Source organism: Psammomys obesus, unplaced genomic scaffold (genome assembly GCF_907164565.1).
Source record: "Psammomys obesus unplaced genomic scaffold, mPsaObe1.curated_primary_1811, whole genome shotgun sequence".
NCBI lineage: Eukaryota > Metazoa > Chordata > Mammalia > Rodentia > Muridae > Psammomys > Psammomys obesus.
The window spans coordinates 8,739,290-8,761,963 of NW_026596256.1; the positions used below are offsets into that span (position 1 = coordinate 8,739,290).

Sequence of the window (22,674 nt, forward strand, 5' to 3'; positions counted from 1 at the left end):
TTATTGGCAGAACCAGCATGATGTAGCTAGCTGTTGTCTAGCAAGATAAAGCATATTTGGGTGTCTGTTTAGGACTAGGAAACCTATCTCCTGTCTTTAAAATGGACTTCCTTTTTTTTTTTTTGGATTTTGTAATTCGTCTAGGTTTGATGTAGCGTGTGAGATGGTAGATAAAGTTACCAGCGTCTAGTCACTATGTTTGAGGTTTGCTCGTACTGGAGTGTTCCTCCCCATCCCAGTTGGGGAGACTTCAGTCCCTCCAAGTCTCTGCTGTTTGGAAATGGCTTGGGTGGAAATTCAATCCTCTCCCTCCTTGTGGGAGATGGGGAGAACATCTGTCCAGATTTGAGGGCAGCATCAGCTTCAATATTCAGTGAAAGCACATTAGACATTCTAGCACACAAGTGAAGACATTTGATACTGGGTTCTGCCTGTTGGGAGCTGACCAGGTCTGGCTGGCCAGGCGCGGGGCATGATTTCACTAATAGTTCATGGAACATGGCAGTCTTTTTACTCTTTCTCATGACCCCTGTCACCTGCTGCTGCTGTGTCAGCTTGAGTGCTGCTGCAAAGGAGGTAGGAAATTAACCTCAAAACCCTTTTATATTTTACTCCAGTTCTGTGTTTTGTTTTGTTTTGTTTTTCTTCACTCTGTGTAGTATAAAATAAAGAAATTCTAGCTTTTATTTCAGAGCTCAGAGCTCAGAGTCTGATGACAGTCTGGCGAGTGGTGTAGACTGGTGTGGGATGCCCTGTGCGAATTGGGCAGCATCTCCCTGAGGCTGTTTACAGATTGGTTGTGATCTGGGTATCCTGCATTTCAGCAGGATCTATCTATAAACCTTTCCAGGTCATGCAGCAGGTCTGGGCTGTGCCTGCTTGAATGCAGCTTGCTTCCCAGCTGCTGGTTCATGATTCTGTGGCATTTACTGTTTGAAATTGGTCAGGATTTCCTCCCAGGTGATAGCGCCAGTGTGTCAGCAGCCTCATGTGGAGAGTTGCAGTGAGCTGTGGGGCCCTCAGCTGCTAAGTACTGAGTCAGTCTCCAAGCAGCTGGCTGGGGAGGGGCCCTCAGTTTTGCAGGGCTCTTGGACCACTTCCTTCTTCTTGGCCTCTCCTTTTGATAATGGCTGTTGTCAGAGCAGAGACAGCTGCATCTTTGGGTGCTTCTGGGACACAGATAAACAGGAAGATACAAAGGTGGCAGGAAGAGCTACTTTCACTTCTCTTTCTGGGATCCCGGGAAATAGATTTTGTACAGAGTAGTGAAAGTGCTAGACCAGCTGCACCAGAAAGAGAACTTCAGGACAACAGCATTGTGGGTGTTTCCTCTGTCTCTGAAGGAGAGGAGTGCATAGATTAATTAATGACATGTGTATCTGCTTTACAGTTGGTATACAATCAGACAGGAAGGTGTTTGAAAGCAGAGGCAGGGGCATGGCTGAAAGGAAACCATGTGCTATATAAAAGATATCATATTCATGCAAATACTTAATCTCTTTTCATTTTTCTTGTTTAATATAAAGAAAACAAATCACTTTCTAAAAGTGTAAGTTAAGACACTGAAGTGGTATATCCATCAAGAATGCCAGTCAGTTTTCCACTGCTGTGATGGACTACTTAGCCATGGAAAAATTTATTTTGGCTCATTATTTTAGAGGTTTCATCCCATGGTTACTTGCCTGCATTGTTTCTGGGTCAGCGGTGAAGCTGAATTGTCATGGAGGGGAGTGTGTGGTACACTGATGGAGGTTGGGGAGAGAGGGAGAGAAAGAGAGAGAGAGGAGGGAAGAGTAATGGTATAGGCTTATGGAACCTCCAAGCCCACCTCTGACAAGCATGCCACACCCCTAATTTTTCCTAAACAGCTCTACCAGACACGTGAGCACATGGGGGCATTCTCCACAGCCACATTGAGGGTTTAGTCATAGATGTATTCCCAAGAGATGGGTGGCCTTAAAAGCTGCTGTTTGCCGAGAAGGGAATGCAGCTTTGTGAGTTCCTGTGATTTTCCTGCTGGGGTTCCATTTGGTAGACATCTCTCACCTAGAAATGTTACCGAACACACGCAGGGTACCTTACATACTATAGTTTGTCTCCTTTAGGTGTAAAATCACATAGACTGGAGGACAGAAGCTAAAGAAGATTAAACTGTGAGGCCTGAGGCTTCCAGCAGTAAAGTACTTGGATTTTGTAACAAGAACGTGTCCTTTTGTTTTTTTTTTTAGTTTGTTTTTATGCTGTAGAATACAAATATGTATTGTTTTATGATCTTGAAGATTCAGGGAAAATGCCTAAAAATTGTGAATATAATGGAACTTACTAATTGGGTTAAAATGTTCCTATTAGTTTTTTGGTTTGTTTGTTTGTTTGTTTCACTAGTGCAACTGCTTAGGTTCTTTAATTTTCTGAATCCAAACTTGTGCTTCAGGAATTGACTCTAACTCCCCCTAAAATAAAAATCTTAACACGTCATCTTTAAAAAAATACCATGCTCAAAATTTGTTTCACTTGAATTATTTTCCTTGTTTATTTTTAAAATTTGTAAAAGATTTATTTCATTTAATGACTATTTTGAAAGCAAGTATGTCTATGCACCATATGAATGCTGCTGGTTCCCACAGAGGTCAAGACAGGGGGTCAGATCCCTTGCAATTGTAGTTATGGATGGTTGAGAACTACCATGTAGATGCTGAAAATTAAATCTAGCTCCTCCGCAAGAACAAGTATTCTTGACACCAAACCATCTCACTATCCCATCTCTTGCCTTAAATTAAAGAGACCCAGAACATCTGAGCAGCAGTGGCCCATGGCTTAATCGCAATACTTGGGAGGCAGAGGCAGGTGGATCTCTGAGTTTAAGGGCAGCCTGGTCTCCAGGGTGAGTTCCAGGACAACCAAGGGTACACAGAGAAACCCTGTCTCAGAAATCCAGAGAGAGAGAAAAAAAGAGAAAGAGAGAGACCCAGAGACCCAGAGCTCCCTTTAAAGTGTCTGCAAGATTGTATCAACATGTATATAGAGGAGGAAATTCAAGAAAAAATGGATAAAAGTCTAAAAGCCAATTTTTTTTTAATTTAAAATTTTTGCTTTCATACAGTATATTTTGATCTTGTTTTTCTCCTTCTAACTCTATTCTGTTCCCCTTTTACCTCCCTATCTACCCAACTTCAGGTATGCCTATACCTGCTCTGTCTTTCAAAACAAACAAACAAACAAACAAACAAACAAACAAGTAAAAGACCAAGACCCTAAGAAATGAAAATCAAAGCAAGCAAAAAAGACAATAAGACAAAACCAAAAACCAAAACCAAACAAACCAACCAAAACAAAACAAAAGACCACCTCCAAAAAATTTTTCAAAATATGCACTTTGTTTTGTGTTAGCCAGTTGCTCCTGGGCATGGGGCTTTTCCTGGAGTGTGGCTGCCTGACACTGCCAAAGTAGCCTGAAACCTGAGGTTAGATAGGTCACAAGCCTAGAGGCAAACCTACTACCTTATTCTCCTAAATGAACACAGCAATAAAATAACTCCCAGTGACATCACTGTACTGTGCCTCGCTTAGCCCAGATCAGAGAAGCTGCTTCTTGCAGTGGTGTTAACCCAGAGACCCACAACTGGACAGTGTGCAGGGAGTGAGAGACTTTGGAGCATGCAGTCCTAAAAGGAATGTTACCATCAAAGCCTCATCTTAAGTCTTAGGGATCTTTGTGGAAAAGGACACAGAAAGACTATAAGTGGCAGAGGTGGTGGGTGACTTCAGAGAAACAGTGTCTTCCCGGTACAGGGGATACACAAAGGAACTCACAGAGACGGTGACAGCATGCACAGGAACCGCACATTCAAGCCAGACAAAATTCCCAGCACTGAAAAGGGAAATGGACACAAAGTCTCACCCCTAACTGAGAAGCCGTTTGCAAGTGATACCTGCTGGGGAGGAAAAACGGCTCTCTTTCAAATGGAGTGTCAGAGCAAAATGATTTTTTTTAGGATTTGAATTGTTTGCTAGTATTGACACTAATCATCCATTTTTATTCTGGAGCCCTTATGTGTCTGAGGTCCCACAAGCCTGGACTTAGGTGTGTGATTTGCTTCCTGGGATCGTACTCATAACTGTAGCACAACCTTGCCCGAGCTCATGAATTCTAAAGTATTAAGAATGTCCAACGTTGTATTTAAATCCTAAAACTGTGGTCATCTACCTTTTGTAGCATAATGTTTATGCTCACGAGAAATACTATAGTCTTGTAGCCAGTAAGCTGAAGCTTGGCATGGATTCTGTAAAGCAAAGGCAGGACATAAAAACCCAGTCTTTCTTCTGTCATCCCTCAATGCCACCAGCTGTGATATGTCCCTTGGCTCCCTGCAGTCCTCCCATCCTTAGTCACTAGCCTATTCCGGGAATGATAATGCATTTGGCTAGGGCTCTCTGCTGACCAGGTCTGCTTTCAGTTGTTGGTTCTTCAGACGCTTGACTTCCCCTCTTCATGGTTGTTGTTCATGGTGTAATGAGTCATGCAAACATCATTAATATTCCAGCCTTCTCTCTTGTTTGGTTCTTCAACTTCTCACTGGTCATTCAGTAACACAGCCTGATAGAACTACATGGCAAGTGAATCATAGTCCACACTCTGACCGCTTAGCAGTGGAGTTGAATATACGGACTTTGTAATAGCTGTTCTTGGAGTTCAGTGGCCATATTCTTTAATAATCTCTGGTTTGCTTGGAATTATTTCACATTCAGATGAGTTTTGAGTGTTTTCTTTCTTTATAACTGAGCTTTTCCTTTCCTACTGAAATTAAAACGATTTGAAAGCCCTCTGCTAGTAAAACTTGAGAACAAAGTTCTAAGGATTAGGTAGTTAGTCCTTTGCTTGTGTTAACATGATATGGTTGGTACATTTCTCTTGGTCACTAGGTTGCCCCCAATGATGAAGCTGTGGTGACATTGTTGTGTGAATGGGCTGTGAGCTGCAAACGTTCTGGCAAGCACAGAGCCATGGCCGTGGCGAAACTCTTGGAGAAAAGACAAGCAGAGATTGAGGCGGAGGTAGGTCTGTTTTTCTTCTAATGCATGGTGTAGTTCATATACTGCTGTGAGGAGGTTCTGCATCTCGAGAAAGTGGTGGGACGAAGGGATATGTCATCTTCCCAAGACTCGTAGCAGGATCTAAGTAGACAGGGACGATAATTCCTGTTCCAGAATAATTAACAACTGAGTCTTTTAAAAGTAAATTTATGAGAGGGTGGGATTGGGAGGGAGAGAGGGAGCGGGACACAGCAGGGATACAAAGTTAACAAACTGTAACTAATATTAAAAAAAATAAAAATTATAAAAAAAGTAAATTTAACATCTGATAAGAACAAAGAAACCCAGTTTTGTGAGACTAGGATTCATGAAACAGCAATAAACATACGTAAACCTGTGTACAATGTAACTATCTTTTCTGACATTTTGAAGCCACACTGTGTATAGCAGACTTGGAAACATTTTCTAGAGACAATTAGGATTATGAGATCATAGATACTAATTAGAGTTATTTTTTGAGATTACAATTTAGTTCTAGATAGAGTCATTAAGGCCTCAGACATATAAAATGAAAACCATAGCCAACATCGGTCAACATTACTGGGAGCTTCTTTCTTTTCTGTTTTGGTTTTTTAAGACAGGGGTTCTCTTTGTAGCCTGAATGTCCTGGAACTTACTCTATAGACCGGGCTGGCCTCGACCTCAGAGTTCTCCTCTCCTCTGCCTCCCTAACATGCTGGAATTAAAGGCGTGTGCTGCCACACCGTCTTAACGTAAGCTTTCTTAATGTAGTTATTAGCAGAGTGGCCACAGGGAATGTGTGTGGTCTGCGGAGGCCCTTGGCCTTCATGTTTTTCTGCTTCCCCTTTGTTCTCTTCCTTCCTCTACACAGAACCCAGAGTGGGCTTTTAGAAGTGTAAATGAACATGGCTCCCCCTTCCTATGATAGACAGAGCTTGCTAACACCCACAGAGCTTCCCTTTGCTTGCCCTACCTGCCTTTCCTATAACATCTGTTACCTATTGTCCTCTGGGGTACAGTGCTAGCCCTAATCTTAGTTATTCTGTCCCCGCACCCACATACAACTTAACTTTTAATTTTTGAGAATTGGCGCTTGCTGTTCCTTCTGGGTGGCCAGTTCTGCTCCTGAACACTTTTCTACCCAGTGTCTCTCCACAGAGCACTCCCATGTCATTAGCTGTCACTTTCTGTGGAGCATCCTTAGGCAACACGTCATTGCCTCGGTGATGGAAAGTCGTCTATCACCATGTGATCCGAATCTGCTCCAGGCAGCTCTTAGACACATCATTCAGTTTTCCTCATTGCAGCACAAGCGAATGTAGATGACGTGCGTATTGGTTAGTATCTGCCTTTCCCTGTCCGAGTGTGAGCTTGACAGCAGTGACCTTGCCCATCTTGCTTGGGGTTCTGGGTCTCTTGAGTAGTGGCTTGAATAGATGAACATCCACCTGGCTCTCTGTAAGGCTGCAGTAACTTCCTGTTGCATTATGGGAAAAGAACTGGGAAGAACACTTCCACAGATATATTCTCTAGCATTGGCAAAGCTTTGTTCCTCACAAAACAAAAGATCACATTGTTGACATTGGAACGTGAAGGCACTGTGAACAAACAACCATGGGCAGTGTAAACGAGAAGAGCCTTTCACCGCCCTTCTCCACACTTTGGAAACAGCCTGTCCTGTGGGAACTGTAGTGACTGACTAGACCTCACCAACTAAAGATGCTTTTCTCACTTATTTGTGGCCCTCTCTAGGTTGTTTCTTTTGTTTTGCACCAGTTTCTTCCTCTCTCCGTATTTTGTAATGCATGAATGTGTGTGCACATGTGTAGCAGTTTGGAGAGATTCGCACAGAGCTTACTTACTCAGCAATTTCAAAGCTGAAGTAAACCTGTATCTAAATGTGTATTTCTTAAAGAGGGCTAAGATAATTATTTTTTATTAATGTTGGAGTTACTAACATTTGACCTTTGTGAATAGTAGATAGATTGACTAGTATTTTAATATTCTTAATCAATTAAATAATAAAGGATCAAAGAAATATCCTTTCTAGGAAAGGTCAAAGAAATATCAAAAAGAATAGAAAGGATTCTGGTTACTAAAGAGTTTTTTTCTGCAATCTTAGTAAAAAATAACTCTTCTAGATGTGTTTCATGAGCCACAGAGGCCCTGGGAAATGCTTTTAGTGAAGTGTGATAAATAAAGAGAGTGTTTTTGGAAGAATCGTTTGCTTTTTCAGTTGACATCACCTAACATTCTTAAATGTATCTTCCTGATAGAATCACACAACACAAAGTAATCAGATTCCTAACCATGTGCCAGATGGTCCAGGGAAACACGAGTAGATGTGAACTCAGAACAGTTGCCAGCATTTTGCGCAGGAGTAAGGAATATTCTGTTCTCCTGTCTGATGTATTCATTTGGGTACTAACACCATGCAGAACTTACTGTGCAGAAATTACCGTGTGTACAGATCATGTTCTTTGGAACGTTCCCAGAGATCAGCTGAACTGTGGGGTTGTTTCCTCTAAGTTACATTCGCTGTGATGTGTGGTCCTTAGACAGTGCTGAGATCTCAGCTACATTCGCCTAAGAGTTGAAATGTTTGTAAGAGCTGGCAAATCATCACCTGTTGGAACTGCACTGGTGCTCTGCTCACTCACTGTTCTTGTTTGTTTTTTAACGTGTAGAGATGTGGTGAATCTGAAGTCCTAGATGAGAAAGAGTCAATTTCTTCAGCATCTCTTGCTGGATCTAGTTTGCCTGTTTTCCAGAACGTTTTGCTGAGATTTTTAGATACACAGGCCCCATCACTGTGTAAGTAAAGAACTTGGTTTGTTTTTGCATGAGGGGTATCCTGTTTCCCCTTACCTCCCCTCTTCCCCAACCCCATTCTCCCCATCAGCTAAGACTTCTCTTTTTTGCATCTTATCTAAAGTTTCTGGCACTGAATATTACTGGTTTTATTAAGCGAATGTAGTATGTTTATTTCACTGGGTAAGCTTAGTTATTTTAAGATCAGTGAAGTATTCAAAAACCAGAATGTAAAAACTGAGTATGTCAGTACCCTCATATTTGGTGCACTAGTTTCTGTTTCTCTGAGTCTCTTACCCAAACAGAGGAATGTGTGTCATGTGATGTCTAGCTGTGTACAGAAATGGGAGTATTGTGCTTTTGGAGCTGCCTTCTAACCTTCTGATCTCTAACTCTTACACTTATGGAGAGAGGATAATAAAACATCAATACTTTATAGCCTTGATGCCTACAAGGATCTGATAATGGGTGTGGAGATGGCTTCACCATTCTTCCTGGAATGTTTCCATCACCTTAAACTAATGTTCTCTTACTTTGTTGTTGGGAAGGTGAGAGTTTGTGGAATTAACAACCACCTATTAGGAGTACTAGGGGTTGACAGTTTTGAAACATTATTGTGTGGGCAGTATTAGCTTCCTAACCATTGCTCTGATATAGTCAAATAAGAAAATATAACAGAACATCTTGGAGAAGATATACCACAAAAGTGGCAGAGGGAGAAGTGATAGGCAGAGGAGGGCAGGGAGAAGTTTGTAGAAAAGAGGTAAAATAGCAAACTACACATCATCATGACTGTCTTGAGGAAAGGTCTCGTTTTATCTGAGTGGAGCCTGACACTTTTGGATCTTTGGGACAAAGCAAGGCTTTCCTTTAATTACCTGGAAGCCTTATGATAAGCCTTGGGCAGTGGTTCTCAATCTTGTTAATGCTTTGACTCTTTAATACAATTGCTTATGTTGTGGTGACCCCCAACCATAAATCGTTGCTACTTCATAACTGTAATTTTGCTACTGTTAAGAACCATAGTGTAAATATCTGATATGCAACTCCAAAGGGGTCGAGACCCACAGGTTGAGAATCACTGGCCCTGGGGCAAGCAAGTGTTGGAGCCATCTAGCTGGTTTGAATGTAGGAAAACAGGAAGGTGAGAGGGCAAAGGATAATCCCCTGATAGCAGAAAGCCAGGCACAGGAGTTGGTGGCTGCAAAGCATTTTGAGTCAATGGTATATGCACATTTGTTCCAAATTGATGCCTCACTCATTTCAGTTGTCTTTGGAGGAGAAAGGTCTTCTATGCTTTGTTTCTCCTGGGTCACATTTTCTGTCTGAGAGACCCTCCCAATTTCCCCGAGAAGAGGATGCTTGTCACTGAGAGAGAGGAGACATTCTAAACTTACCCCAAAGGTACAGATATAAAGCTTTAGAATGTTGCTACAATACTGAAAATCATAACATGAGCTCCACAGATGGGTTATGAATTAAAGGAGAATAAAAAGGAGCTCACTACTGGCTGGTCATTCCACACCCTACTCAGTCAGAGGGCAAAGCTTGCTGGTGGTCAGCTCGTTCTCTTTTTATTCAGTCCAAGATGTTAGCCAAATGGAACGGTACTACCTTACATTTAGTTTCTTCCCAATTCATCACAATTTGGAAACTCCCTCACATACGTGCACAGAACATTTTTTTTCCCATGATGATTCTAAGTCTCATCTAGTTTATAGTCAAGAGAAGCCATGGCAGGATTTCCACCCCCCACCCACACCTGCCTCCTTAGCATTTAAATCATTCTGTCATAAACTCTTGCTTGAAACAGTGCACATATATATCCCAAAGATGCAGCCCTCTCAGTGTACTTAAAGATAGTCATAAATGCTTTAGGAATAAAAGAGAAGACCATCTAACCATGCCTTAGCTTGCATTATTGGCATCCATGGTCATATATTTTCCAGGAACCGCTATCATTAAACTTGAAATTGTGTTTAGCATACAGGGTCCACAATTTTCAGTTGTACTTGTGCAGCGAAAGCCTGCCTATTAGGGTTGTTGAGAAGGTTCTGCCATTAAGAACACTTACTGTTCTGCAGAGGATCCGGGCTCAGTGCCCAGCACTCATTTCCAGGGCTGGCAGTCCAACTCCAGGGCACCTTACACCCTCTTCTCACCCGCGAGGGCACCTGCATACAACAACCTTGGGGCACATGTACACACACCCCGAAAAGAAAGATAACCTGCCGATCAGTGCTTTGCAAATGTTAGTGCCTCAGTAAATGTCTGAATAAAACTTGAAAAATAAAACTTACTAATTTTTTTTTCCTTGACATTTTTATGCAGGTATAGGATGAATTTTGGTTACACTCTTTGCCTAAGAAAGGGTTTCTATTGTTGTAATGAAGCACCATGACCAAAAAGCAAGTTGGGAAGGAAAGGGCTTGTTTGGCTTACATTTAGTATTGCTGTTTATCACCAGATCTTGAATTCAGAACAGGAACTCAAGCAGGGCAGGAACCTAGAGGCAGGAGCTGATACAAAGGTCATGGAAGGGTGCTGCTTACTGGCTTGCTTCCCTTGGCTTGCTGAGCCTGCTTTCACATGGAACTTAGGACACAATGGGCTAGGTCCTCCCCCATTGGTCACTAATTAAGAAAATGATTTACAGCTGATCTTATGGAGGCATTTTTCTCAGTTGACTGATGACTCTGGCTTGTGTCAAGTTGACATAAAACCAGCCAGTACTACTGACCCCATGTGAACTTGACACAAATACAGCGCTAGTAAGCCACAACCTTTCTTTTCCCCAAGATCCCATGTTAAAAACATAAATACCTTGAAAAGTTCCAGCCTTTGCTAATTCAAACACATTACAATTTCAGCCCCTTTAAAATAACCAATCTGTTTTAAAATGTAAAGTCTCTCAACTGTCGACTCTAGCAAAATAGAAAAATAAAATCAAATACTTTTACTTCAAGAGGGAAAAATCAGGGCCCAGTCACAACCAGATCAATTCCAAATGTTCTGTGTTCCACACATGATATTCCGGGCTGTCCTCTGCAGCCCACACAGCTTGTCTTCTGGGTTTAGGCTGGCTCGCTCCACTGCTGCTGCTGTTCTTGGTGGCCATCCCATGACTGGCATCTCCAAAATGCTGGGGTCCCTTGCTGCAACTGGGTTGTACTCCACCAATAGCCTCTCATAGACTCTCCTCATGGTGCCAAGCCTCAACTTTTCTGCATGACCCTTCAGTCCTGGGCCTTCAACTGCACCTTCTCCAATGGCCTCTCCTGGCCTCTCACAGTGCCAAACCTTGGCTGCTCTCCATGACCCCTCCATGCCTTCAAAATCTGTATCATCTGGGAGACTCTTATACATCACCAAGCCTGGCTGACAGCACAAGGTATAATCTTGGCTGTCTTTGGAACACAGCTTCTCTCTACTCCCAGGAAAGACTTCCTAGAAGATTTCACCTCAGTGATGCTGGGCTTTTCTTAGTCACCACTAGTTTCTCAGCTCCAGCTGACTGGGCATCAGTTGTCCCAGTAAAGCAAAGGTTTTACTTCAGTGGTGCTGGTCTCTTGTTAATCGTGGCTGACTCCTCAGCCCCAGCTGACCACAATGACAGAATCTTTTTTTTCTTATCTATCTATCTATCTATCTATCTATCTATCTATCTATCTATCTATCTATCTATCTATCTATCTATCTATTATTATTAATTACATATTATTAACTCTGTATCCCAGCTGTGTTCCGCTCCCTCATTTCATCCCAAACCCTCCCGCTGTCCCTCATCTCCTCCCTGCCCCTTTCTAAGTCCATTGATTGGGGAGGACCTCCTCCCCTTTCATCTGACCCAGGTATCTTCAGGACTGGCTGCAAAGTCCTCCTCTGTGGCCTAGCAAGACTGCTCCTCCCTTTGGGGGGGGGGAGGTCAAGGAGCCTGCCATTGAGTTTCTGTCAGAAATAGTCCCTGTTCCCCTTACTATGGGAAACCAATTGGTTACTGAGCTACCACAGGCTACATCTGAGCAGAGGTTCTAGGTTATATCCATACATGGTCCTTGGTGGAGTGTCAGTCTCAGAAAAGACCCATGTGCCCAGATATATTTGGTCCTTGTGGGGCTCCTATCCTTTCCACATCATACTAACTCCCCTCTTTTCATATGATTCCCTGCCAAAGTTTTGGTTATGAGTCTTAGTATCTGCTTTGATACTCTGCTAGGTAGAGTCTTTCAGGGACCCTCTGCAGTAGGCTCCTGTCCTATTACTTGTTTTCTCCTACATCCAATGCACCTCCCATTTGTCTTTCTATATGAGGATTGATCATCTTACCCTGGGTCCTTTTTCTTGTTTATCTTCTTTAGGTGTATAGATATCATTATGTTTATCATATCTTATAGGACTGTATGAGTGAGTATATACCATGTGTGTTAATTTAAAATAGCAAATAGTCCTGATAGAGTCTTTAACTTTCTCTCTGAAACTTTACAGACCAGGCCTCCATCCTTTGCACTGTTCTCAATACTGTTATCTTTCAAGCTCTCAAAGAACACCCGACTGAGCTCTTAATACCCAGTTCCTCCAGAAGCCCAAAGTTCTAAAGTCTTTTCACAGTCCTGCCCAAAACATGGTGGGGTTGTGTACCAACTTATTTCTATTTAGGGTTCCTATTGCTGTAACAAAGCATCATGACCAAAAGGCAAGTTGTGGAGGAAAGGATTTATTCAGCTTACACTTCCTTATTGCTGTTCATCACCACAGGAAGTCAGATGCAGACATGGAGGGGTGCTGCTTACTGGCTTGCTTTCTAATAGAACTCAGGATGACCAGCCTAGGGAGGGTACCACCTACAATAGAATATGCCCTGTAATTGAGAAAATACATTACAGCAGGATCTTATAGAGACATTTTCTCAGTTGAGGCTCCTTCCTCTCTGATGACTCCTGCTTGTGTCTAGTTGACACAGAAACCAGCCAGTACACTCATCTAAGGCCTTTCCTATCTCTTTCCAGCCCCTGTCATCTTTTGTACTTTTCAAAAAGAAACATTGAATATGAGAGTATAAAAGGCAGTGAAAATGCTCTTAAGCCTTGAGATTTTTTTCCCCCTTTTTCTTTCTGCCTGGTCAATGAATTTCTGGTTGAATGTCTTTCTCACGCAGCGGACCCAGACAGTGAGTGTGAAAAGGTGGAATTTGTGAACCTGGTGCTGCTCTTCTGTGAGTTCATCCGCCATGACGTCTTCTCCCACGACGCATATATGTGCACCCTCATCTCTCGAGGAGACTTGTCAGTTACCACCTCCACTGGGCTGCGCTCGCCAGCAGGAGAGAACGCAGACGAGCACTATTCAAAGGACCATGATATGAAGATGGAGGTATACCCCCCCGGGGGGGGGGGGCGGGGGCGCCCATACCACGTCGCAGAGTAAACGCAACCGGGGCAGTCAGTTCCAGATAGGCAACTGGACTCTGTTCTCTCTACATGCTCTATCTCCTTTTCACTCACAAAGGACATTTGAAATGCGTGTCTTCTAGAATTTTTTTGTGTGTGAAAAGTTATGACTGACCATAATTCTTTTCATGAGACTAAAGTGATAGCGCTTTTAGTTTTAGATGTGTGTAGCCTGAAATTTTCTTTTATTTTTTTTGTGCCTCACAAGTGAACTTATTTTTGTTTAGATTTTTATCTAAGCTAATTTTTTTTTTAAGTGAACTTGTTTTAACACCAAACTCCTTTGACTTTCTTTCTAAGGAACATCTCCATGTACGGCTCTGCTACTCATGAAGGGAAAGTTCCTGTTCTTAGTAACACACACTTTCTTTGCGAAATTTAATCTCTGTTTCTAAAACAGGGTTGAATTGTGCTTTGCAGCAATTTATGTGGTGGCTACAACAGTGATTTTCTGTCAGGTGCTGACACTTTAGACATTGTTCCAGATATTTAAGATTTCAAGATTTAAAAAAAAAAAAAATTAGTTGTCAGTGAGAAGTAATTGAAAATGATGAGGCTCTGATAGCACTCAAAATGCAATTTTATCTTATTTTGGTTATTTAATATGAGATTACCAGATACTCTTATAGTGTGTTTAAAGTTGTGGTTATATTTGTTTGTTTGTTTGTTTGTTTTTTTAAAACATCTTATTTTTCATTTTTATTCTTAGATCTTTAAGTCTCCTTTTTTTTTTGTATTGGAAATAGCCCAACAAAACAACAAAACAAACTGTGGCCAGTTTGTCTTAAATTACGAATCTCTGTGCTCTCCCTTTAAAACATACTAAGACTTTTCTTTTCTCAGGGGGAAAGCATGTGACTCTGCAAAGCAGTACACATCTTCAAGTCTCCTTTAGCTTCCTTAAGAGAAGTAGACAGTGGGAGTGATGGTCTGTTAAATTCGCCTGTCATGTTTCAACTTCTAGTTCTTAAACTACAACATTTACAACATGGCTTTCTTTCTCTGGCAATTACCAGGAACACAGTATTATGGCGCACATGGGCCTTGGCCCAGGAACCACTAACATTTTTGATGAAGTAGACAAGAGTGACTTTAAAAGTGACTTTGGTTCTGAGTTTCCAGTAGGTTCAACCTTTGATTCTCCTTGTTAACCCACCAGTTCCCACCCCAGCTTGTCTCCTGTCTTTACTTCCTGCCTCATGCATTGGAATGACTCCCATGTGCTGTAAATGCCATCCACCCTAGGCCACAGTGACTCGTGTTCCTCATCAAGTTATCCTCACTGTGGGGTTGCATTGCCTTTGTAAAGTGTGACCCTCCTGCTCTAGATGACTGGCTGTGATGCTTCTATTTTGGGATCATCCTTTCTGAGGAGTGTGGGAATGCAGTTTCCTTATAACAATCTATGTATTGAGTTTCTAAAGAATAGCCTTATGGATAATTTATTTTCCTTCTGTCTCTCAATATAAAATAGTACAATGTGTTTTTCATGAATCTTGCTATTTATCAAAGTACTGTTTGGTTTTACACTTTAAAATATTTGTCTATGGCTTAATCTTATTAAGTATGTGGTTTTGGAGGAAATGTAACCCTTTGAGGATAACGTTTTAGAGTTTTCTCACATAGACAGTCCTCTGATTGGTTTGGGCCACTCCCCTTCCCCGATGTGGTTTTGTATTTTTCCATTTTCTCAAAGTGGAGTGTGTATGTGATACTGACATACTATTAATTTTGTGGCCATTAATAATAACATTCCTCCATATCCTTTTCTTCGGATGTTTGGTGAGCCGCCTGTGTTTGAAGTTCTGGTATATGGCACTATGGCTTGACTTTGTGCTCTTCATTTATGATGTCCAATGTTTGTTTTACATGGCATAGATCTTCTCTCCCATGCCTGGAGAGTCCTGTGAGAATGTCAACCCTTCCTTGAGCAGAAGAATGTCAGTCAATGGAGAGAAACTGGTAAAGAGAGAAAAGACAAGAGAATTAATTTTTCCATCCAACTATGACCTCCTCCGTCACCTGCAATATGCAACCCACTTTCCTATACCTCTGGTAAGTCAAGGTTCCATCAGTGTGTACCGTGCTGCTCTTATTATAAGGACCGTAGTGGTTGGCTGTCAGATTATCCGCCTGCCTCTCTGCCTACACATGATGACGTCCGGTGAAAGTTGCCTTTGCTGCTCTGACGGCTGCAATCTGGATCACATAGCCAGCTCCAGCGTTATGGTGTGATATTAGTGACTAACTGAGTTAGCAGAATTCCCTGTGTTAATATCCTTTCATCAAAAGGATTTGAGTCACTGCAAGTAATGTCTAAATGTTTTTTTCTACTTCAGTGTGGAAGTCATTTGCTGATTAGTTCTTACCTGTACTGTTTTGACTGTTGGTACCTTTGACATTGTACAGATGAGTAAGAATTTGGGGGCACAGGAAGAATAAGTAAGGAGATGGATGGTTGCTTATGAATGACAAGTTCTTCTGCCAGTGGCAGGTGGGTGAGAACCCAAGGGTCCACTAACAGGCAAGTTTCTGGCATTCCTGTGTCCCTTCCCTACTTAAGTGAATATTGGAGAGAAGGATCACTGTCACCAACAAGTGGCTCTGGTGACAGAGGTTGTGGCTGAGATGGACTTGGCTTCGGACCTGGTGGGTTTAAAGTTTGGATAGCTCATGAAGAGGGCTTGGCAGGGAACTTAGTGCTGCTGTCTTAAGTAATGAAGTCTTCATCCCAAAGAAAAACCATAGTACTTTAGATGTTAGTGATGAACATTTTTCTAAAAGCTGAGGCATTTTTGATTCCTGGTAAACTGTTTCCTGCATGGTATTTTTTGACACCTTTAGAAGTTTTGATTGGTAAGCTGAGTATTTTGTTAAAGCTAAATACAGTTGATAGTTTAGAATAGCCTCCAAAATGACTCAAATTCACTAAGTCCATTTTTTTTTTGTCTTACGACCATGAAAAATTATTTTTGTTTGTGTCCTTGTACTATGTCAAAACTTTATAAAATTCTTTCTTGTTCATATCAGAATATTATCAGTAATTTTCTATGGTTGTCTGTACCATTGATTTTAAATACAAGTAGAGCACTCTGGCAGTGTACTTGTGGTATCAGAGATATTGGCCCTACATATTACAGCTGTTTCTGACACATTTATGGATGAAATATCATGCCTTATGTTGTTTTAAAATATTAAGTGTAAAATAAATGAACTTTAAAGCCCAGAGTTTATTCACTACTAATTCTGCCACATTAGCAGCTTCTTAGTTGTAATACACAGGTCATGCCATAGTCCTGTGAGGTAATTTTAACACTAGGGGAAATAGGTCCAGGAACTCCGTACAACAAAACAAAAAAACAAAAGAACTGAAGCAAAGGGGAGGGAGAGCGAGTCCAGTGAAGTGCTGGAAGTAGGAGAGAGTTCCATGTGCTCGCCTCTGTAAGCAGGGTTTGCAGGTCTGTGTTCGAGGCTACTTTTTGTGTGTTGTTTATGTGACCCTGTCTACCTCCTTAGAGGGAAGTGCTTGATGAGGCCCCTTGATAATAGTTGTTAAGCAGGATCGAATTTTTATTTTTATTAATTTTTGTGTGTGCTTATGCTGGCATGTAAGATATGTATTTGCTGTGTATGTGTATGTGTGTGTGTGCAGGTATATTCAGGGGCCAGAGGAGTGTGTCCTGCTCCACCATTTTTGTCTTAACCTTTGACTCGGGTCTCTTAGTGAAGCTAGAACTGGTCTGGTGGCCAGTAAGCTCCAGTGATCTTCTTATTTCTACCTCCTACAGTGCTGGGGATTCAGTACTGAGTGGCAATTCCTGGCTTTTTATATGGATTCTGGGATCTAACTTAGGCCCTCATGATTCTTCTTACCCCTTAGGGCACCTTTGGATCCAGTTTTTAGTTACCTTTTGTTCTAGTTTGCTTTCTGTTGCTGTGATGGACACCATCGCCTGGAGCAACTAGGGGAAGAAAGGGTTTGTTTCATCTTACAGATTATAGTCCATGATGAAGGAAGAAGTCAGGCAGGCATTTGAGTCAGGAACATCGCAGAGGCAATGGAGGAATTACTGGCTTGCCTCGTCTGCTTTCATATGCCATCCAGGACCAGCTGCCCTGGGGTGGCACTGCCCACAGTGGGTTTGCCTCTTCTACAGTAGCCACTCATCAGGAAAAGGTCCATAGACTCGCCTACAGGCCAATCTGATGGGAACATTTTTCTCAATTTTCTCCTCATCTAAAATGAATCCAGCATGTGTCAGGTGGCCCCAAAAACCTGAACAAGCACAGCTTTCCACTACTGACTTATTTGAGGCCCCCTTTTATAATGGGCATAATTGATAATAAATCAAATGGAGAACAATAGGCTCATAAATGTTGACCTTGTATTGAGAGTCTTTTTCTCTTCTTATTAGGAAGACTCTGACTGCCTGTTGTGCATGAGAAGAGAATATAAGAATATGGCTAAAGATGTTTTGGTCTTTTGCTAACTTCTATGTTGCCTTTGTAACTAAAAACCAAGGAGAGAGGCTGAAGGGGTATTGAGCAGGTACTCCATATATACATACCATGTACACTGTTTCATGGCTGTTTTGATCTAATCTCCAGGAAAAAAAATGTTTAGGCCACCAACAAGCACGGGTTTTATTGTGTCTGTGTTATACCAGCCTGTAAACCCGTAGGGATTTATATGGTTTCAGACATGTCATACTGATTGGCGTTCCTGTTACTTACTTCTTCTAGAAGCTACTGTAATAGGTTTCTTTTAAAGGAAATAGACAGTTGGTCCTTTCTTCCTTACTTGCTTCAGACTAGGAGCATATTTGTGAATTTACACACAGGGCTTTGAATCTAACTCTTCAAGTACAAAAATAACATTTCAATCAAACATATTCTTGGCATCCAGGAGCACATTTATATTCCCTTCCTCCCTCCCTCTTTCTTCCCCTCTCTTCTCGCCCTCTTTTCTCCCCTCCTCCTTTTCTCCCTTCCACTCTCTCATGTGTGTATATATGTGTGTGTGTGTGTAACAGTCTAGGTATAACATCTATACTGGCTTGGGATCCTTCCGTCTCAGCTTCCAAGTGTGGTGCTATAGGCATATGCTCCCACACCCGGTCCAGGGTCACTGTCTCCCATCACCACAGCTATTGCAATGTAGTGCTTTTTTTTCTTTAAGATTTATTTATTTAATATGCGTATATATGTATGTGTATCTGCATGTATATATGTGTACCATGTGCCTGCCTGGTGCTGGAGGAGGTAAGAGGTTTTGGGATCCCACTTGGATCCCTTCAGCAAGTGGACGTACGTGCAGTGTGAGCCTCCTGATGTGGGGTGATTGGGCCTGAACCTGGGTCCTCCGCAAGAGTATCAGGTGCTCTTAACTGGCGAGCTGTCTCTCTGGCCCATTTCTAGCTGTTGTATGTAAATATTAATAATGCTGAAAATACACACAGAAGAGCTGGTTTTGGCAGCATATTTCTATAATCCTAGAACTTGGGAGGTGGAGGGAGGAAGATCAGGAGTTTAAGCTTATTTTTGGATACATAGTACACTCAAGGCTATAAAGAGGTATAAGAGAGCATGCCTCCAAAAACAAACAAAAGGGAGAGAGAGAAAGAGAGAGAGAACTAAACCAAAACAGAAACTCCAAAATCCCTGTGCTTTTCAGTACTTTTCCAGTTTTCTTGTCTTTTATTTAATGCCATTTTTCAAAATGTGTGTGTGCACTGGCAGCGGACAGGATCCGGTAAGTGTATGTATGGAGAGGGAGTGTGGCTTGACTTTGTACTATAGATTCATTCTAGTTAGCCTTGTCTCTTGATTTGAGAAGTACCCGTGGACCAACATAGCCTATGTTCCTAGCATGTCCTCGTGGTTTGAGTTCATGTGTTTATTTAAAGGCTCTTTGGCTAGAATTATTTTTAAAATACTTTTGATGCAGATTTTTGCTACCAAAATAGTTTCAGTAGTTAATATAATTTAACAGCTCTCTTATGTTGTTAAAAAAAAAAAAAAAAAACCTGTGTTTTTTACAACCCACTTTTAAAATTAGTTAGGGATAAGGTCTCATTTTATAGACCAGAATGGCCTCCAGTTCACCTGTTGCCATGCTAGCCTCAAACCCAAAATGACACTTCTGCCTCAGCCTCCAGCATACTGGAATTAACCAGTGTGACCCACTGTTCCTGTAACTCTAAACCTTTTATAACTAAAGTTGTTACTGTTCGCAAAAAATTAGATGTTAAAAAGACGTATTCTGTGTTGTAGTTTAAAAAAAAAAGTGTTGGACTATGTATTATTTGTTATTAGCCCTATGATTATCAAGACAGTATTATTTAACCCACTATCACAAATAATAAGACACATATACTTGTTAGATTTATATTGCCTTATTTACCTTGGGCAGGGCAGATATTTTTGTTACACTGTTTCAATATTGTCACCATTCATCTCCTAGCCCCCATCTAATGCCATCCACCTTAATTCTTTTCATCTGGTCTACCTTCAGCACATAATCCCATGGTATTTGCTTTTATTCTTCATCTGGGCCTTTTCATGCCATTGTTAGAGTCCTTTCTTTTAGCCCAGGTGGTTTCTTCTTCATGCTAACCCATTGTGGTGTCCTACTTCCTCCTCTCTTCCTTTCTGAATGTCTCCCATGATTCTCTCTACCCTCTCCAAGCCCGGGAACCTTAACCACGCCTATTCCGCTCTGCTCCACCCAACTATAGGCCGTTTAATTAGCCAACCAGATAGGGTTACACAACATGGATAGGTGTACCCAGATCTTGAGGACTAGTAACATGCATCAGACCAACCTCCAACAGTTCTGAATAGAATCTTTACTACCTCTCAAACTGATAGGTTAAAAATACAGACTGTGGTTATTTTGATGTTTTTATTTATTTTTTACGTGACTGAAGACCTTTAAGATTGTGTTGATGAAGGGCTTCCTGGCAACTTAGATGTATAGATGCAGATTATTTGACTTTTTTTTTTTTTTTTTTTAATCAAGAAATCAGTTCAAGGCGTTGAAATAAGTTTCCAGGTCTTTGCCATGGCTCTTCTCTTTTTGATCATTCCAGTTGACTTGGGTTCAACATGCTCTGTTAATTTTCCTCTACAGATATTTGCGGTAACGAATATCAGTAACTATGAGTGCGCAGGACTTCCCACATGAGCCAGTCCATGTTTGCCAGCTGTCAGCTGCTTTTATTACCAAGCATCTTCTTTTTATCTTAGCATCATCTTTTACCTTTGAAAATGATGACCAGCTCTATGGCCCAGTTGGGAAGAAGGTCTAACATGCAAAACCCTTTATTTTACACATCAGTTTCACATTTCGATTTTTCTTTCTGACCCTTGATCTTTTTAGGTGAGGCAAAGGTCTCTGTGACCTTCAGTCTGAATGCTTTTGATAGATGATAGTATAGGATTGGATCAAAACACAAATTGGATACAGCCAGGAGCAGTGTGGCCTCTTTGGCTTTGAAGAGTGAGATCCTAGTTGAGCAATCAGATATGACCTCTGTCTGGCTGAGGGTGTATGGGATCCGGATAGCGTGGTAAGGAACAAAGCATATGATGTAACCAGCTGTCACCAAGAGAATGTTGATTAGAGCTGTCTTCACATTTGCATAATTTGCATTGTCTCTGTTTCTATAGAGTTGTCTAATTACAAGGAAGTTGGATATTAGAATGATGGCTGAGAAATTCAGAAATATTGCCACACATACAAAATTGGTTAGCAAGTGCCAATTTCTTCCAAACTTCTTTTTAAATTCCATGCAACCTACATTTGACTTCTCTTGGACATCCTGGATAGGAATCACCATGTTGGGCACCATTATAAGAAGGACCATGAGCCACACCACAGTTGATATCATTTTGGCAAATCCGGGTTCTTGTATCCGGTATACCTTGCAGCTGTGAACTAACTGAAGACAGCGATCAAGGCTGACAAAAGCTAAGAAGATGATAGACAGGTACATATTGATGTAGATGAAGCAGGCTGTCACTTGGCAGTGGAATATCTTTAGCTTCCAAGGTGCCACACCCAGGTCAACAGCAATTTTTACCGGTAATGCCAGAGTGAGCAGGAAATCAGCCATCAGCAAATTGATTAAGTATATGCTCACACACCTGTGATGTGTGGTTTTCTGTGTAAAAGCCCACATTGCAAAACAACTTCCAATAATTCCAATGAGGAAAACTAAATAAAAGAAATACGTAAATGGCTCCAGATCTCTGTAAACTGGACAGAATAATGAACTATTGGTCATCTTGGGTGAGAAAGTAGAGTTCAATAATTTTTAAAAAAACTTCACAGCTCTGTTAAAAAAAAAAGTCAGGGCGAGATGTTAGTAACTAAAGTCAGAAAATACTTTTCTTAAAAGTCAGTTATACTCAAAATATCACAGTATTCCTAGTTTTTAGGAAGAGTTTTACTGGACTCGTGGGAACATCATAGATTATGAAAGCACAGGTTCTCCACTGCCTGATTCCTGTGACTTTGAGGAAGTCCATGTCAAGTTGCTTTTTCAAAAGGATGTTTTTGATCTTGTGGTTTGTGTTGTGTGGCTCTCTGTTACCGGTTGAGGGAGAAATTTCTTTGCAGAGGAGGTAAGTGACCAGAGGTTCTGGGAAGTGGAGAGAGGAAGGTGCTGTGGTTTTGTCTGAAAAGGTTTCAGTGTGGATCCCTGCTTTTATTTTATAGATTTTATGGCTTATGCTGCAATAACCTAGGTTGATGAGAGAAAAGAGATGACAGCAAACTGCAGAAGGGTTTTTACATTGCTATTTTAAAAGTAGGCCCTCTGTGGTGAATCCTGTTAGCATATTTTTAGAAATAAAATTTCCTCTCTTATTTTCAGTGGGAAGAGTTAAAGCGTTAGACTCTGGTTCTGAATTGATGCCTGCTGCCTCTCTTGTCCTGTTCCAGTTTCAAAATGCTATAGAATTGAAGACCAACGTTGTCTCCAGCCATATGTGGCCAGTGAACACTTTAAATAGTGAACATATTAAAGATTCTGTTTAGTTGTCATGTTTCATGTTGAGTACCCATGTAATATTTTTTGGGATATTATGCTTGCTATATTTATGAACTTATTTTCTTGCATTTCTTTTTGCTGTTTAAATTTACCTAATAGGAAAACTTGCTGAACATCATGGCCTTAACTATTTTTTTATTAAATTTTTATTTTTTAGTATTAGTTATAGTTTATTAACTTTGTATCTCCGCTGTATCCCGCTCCCTCATTCCATCCCAATCCCGCCATCCCTCCCTCATCTCCTCCCAGCTCCTTTCCAAGTCTACTGATACAGGAGGTGCTCCTCCCCTTCCATCTGACCCTAGCTT

General features: G+C 41.3%; 2 protein-coding genes across 2 annotated transcripts in view; one reads left to right on the top strand and one right to left on the bottom strand.

Annotated features, from left to right (window-relative positions):
* The window catches only part of Med12l (mediator complex subunit 12L), a 301,905-nt gene that overhangs the window by 65,206 nt on the left and 214,025 nt on the right, over positions 1 to 22,674 (top strand). Inside the window, exons 11-15 of the mRNA XM_055596727.1 lie at positions 4,921 to 5,052; positions 7,740 to 7,866; positions 13,019 to 13,233; positions 14,327 to 14,431; positions 15,189 to 15,365. Coding sequence (XP_055452702.1) covers positions 4,921 to 5,052; positions 7,740 to 7,866; positions 13,019 to 13,233; positions 14,327 to 14,431; positions 15,189 to 15,365 — 756 coding nt within the window. The remainder of the gene's footprint in view (positions 1 to 4,920; positions 5,053 to 7,739; positions 7,867 to 13,018; positions 13,234 to 14,326; positions 14,432 to 15,188; positions 15,366 to 22,674) is intronic.
* Gpr171 (G protein-coupled receptor 171) lies at positions 20,260 to 21,632 on the bottom strand. The gene has a single exon (XM_055596726.1). It carries the CDS (start codon positions 21,596 to 21,598, stop codon positions 20,639 to 20,641), a length of 960 nt encoding a protein of 319 aa, XP_055452701.1. The 5' UTR covers positions 21,599 to 21,632; the 3' UTR covers positions 20,260 to 20,638.

What these genes read in the sequence shown, in the direction of transcription:
- Gpr171 (XM_055596726.1), bottom strand. Translation starts at nt 21,598, where the DNA reads ATGACCAATAGTTCATTATTCTGTCCAGTTTACAGAGATCTGGAGCCA.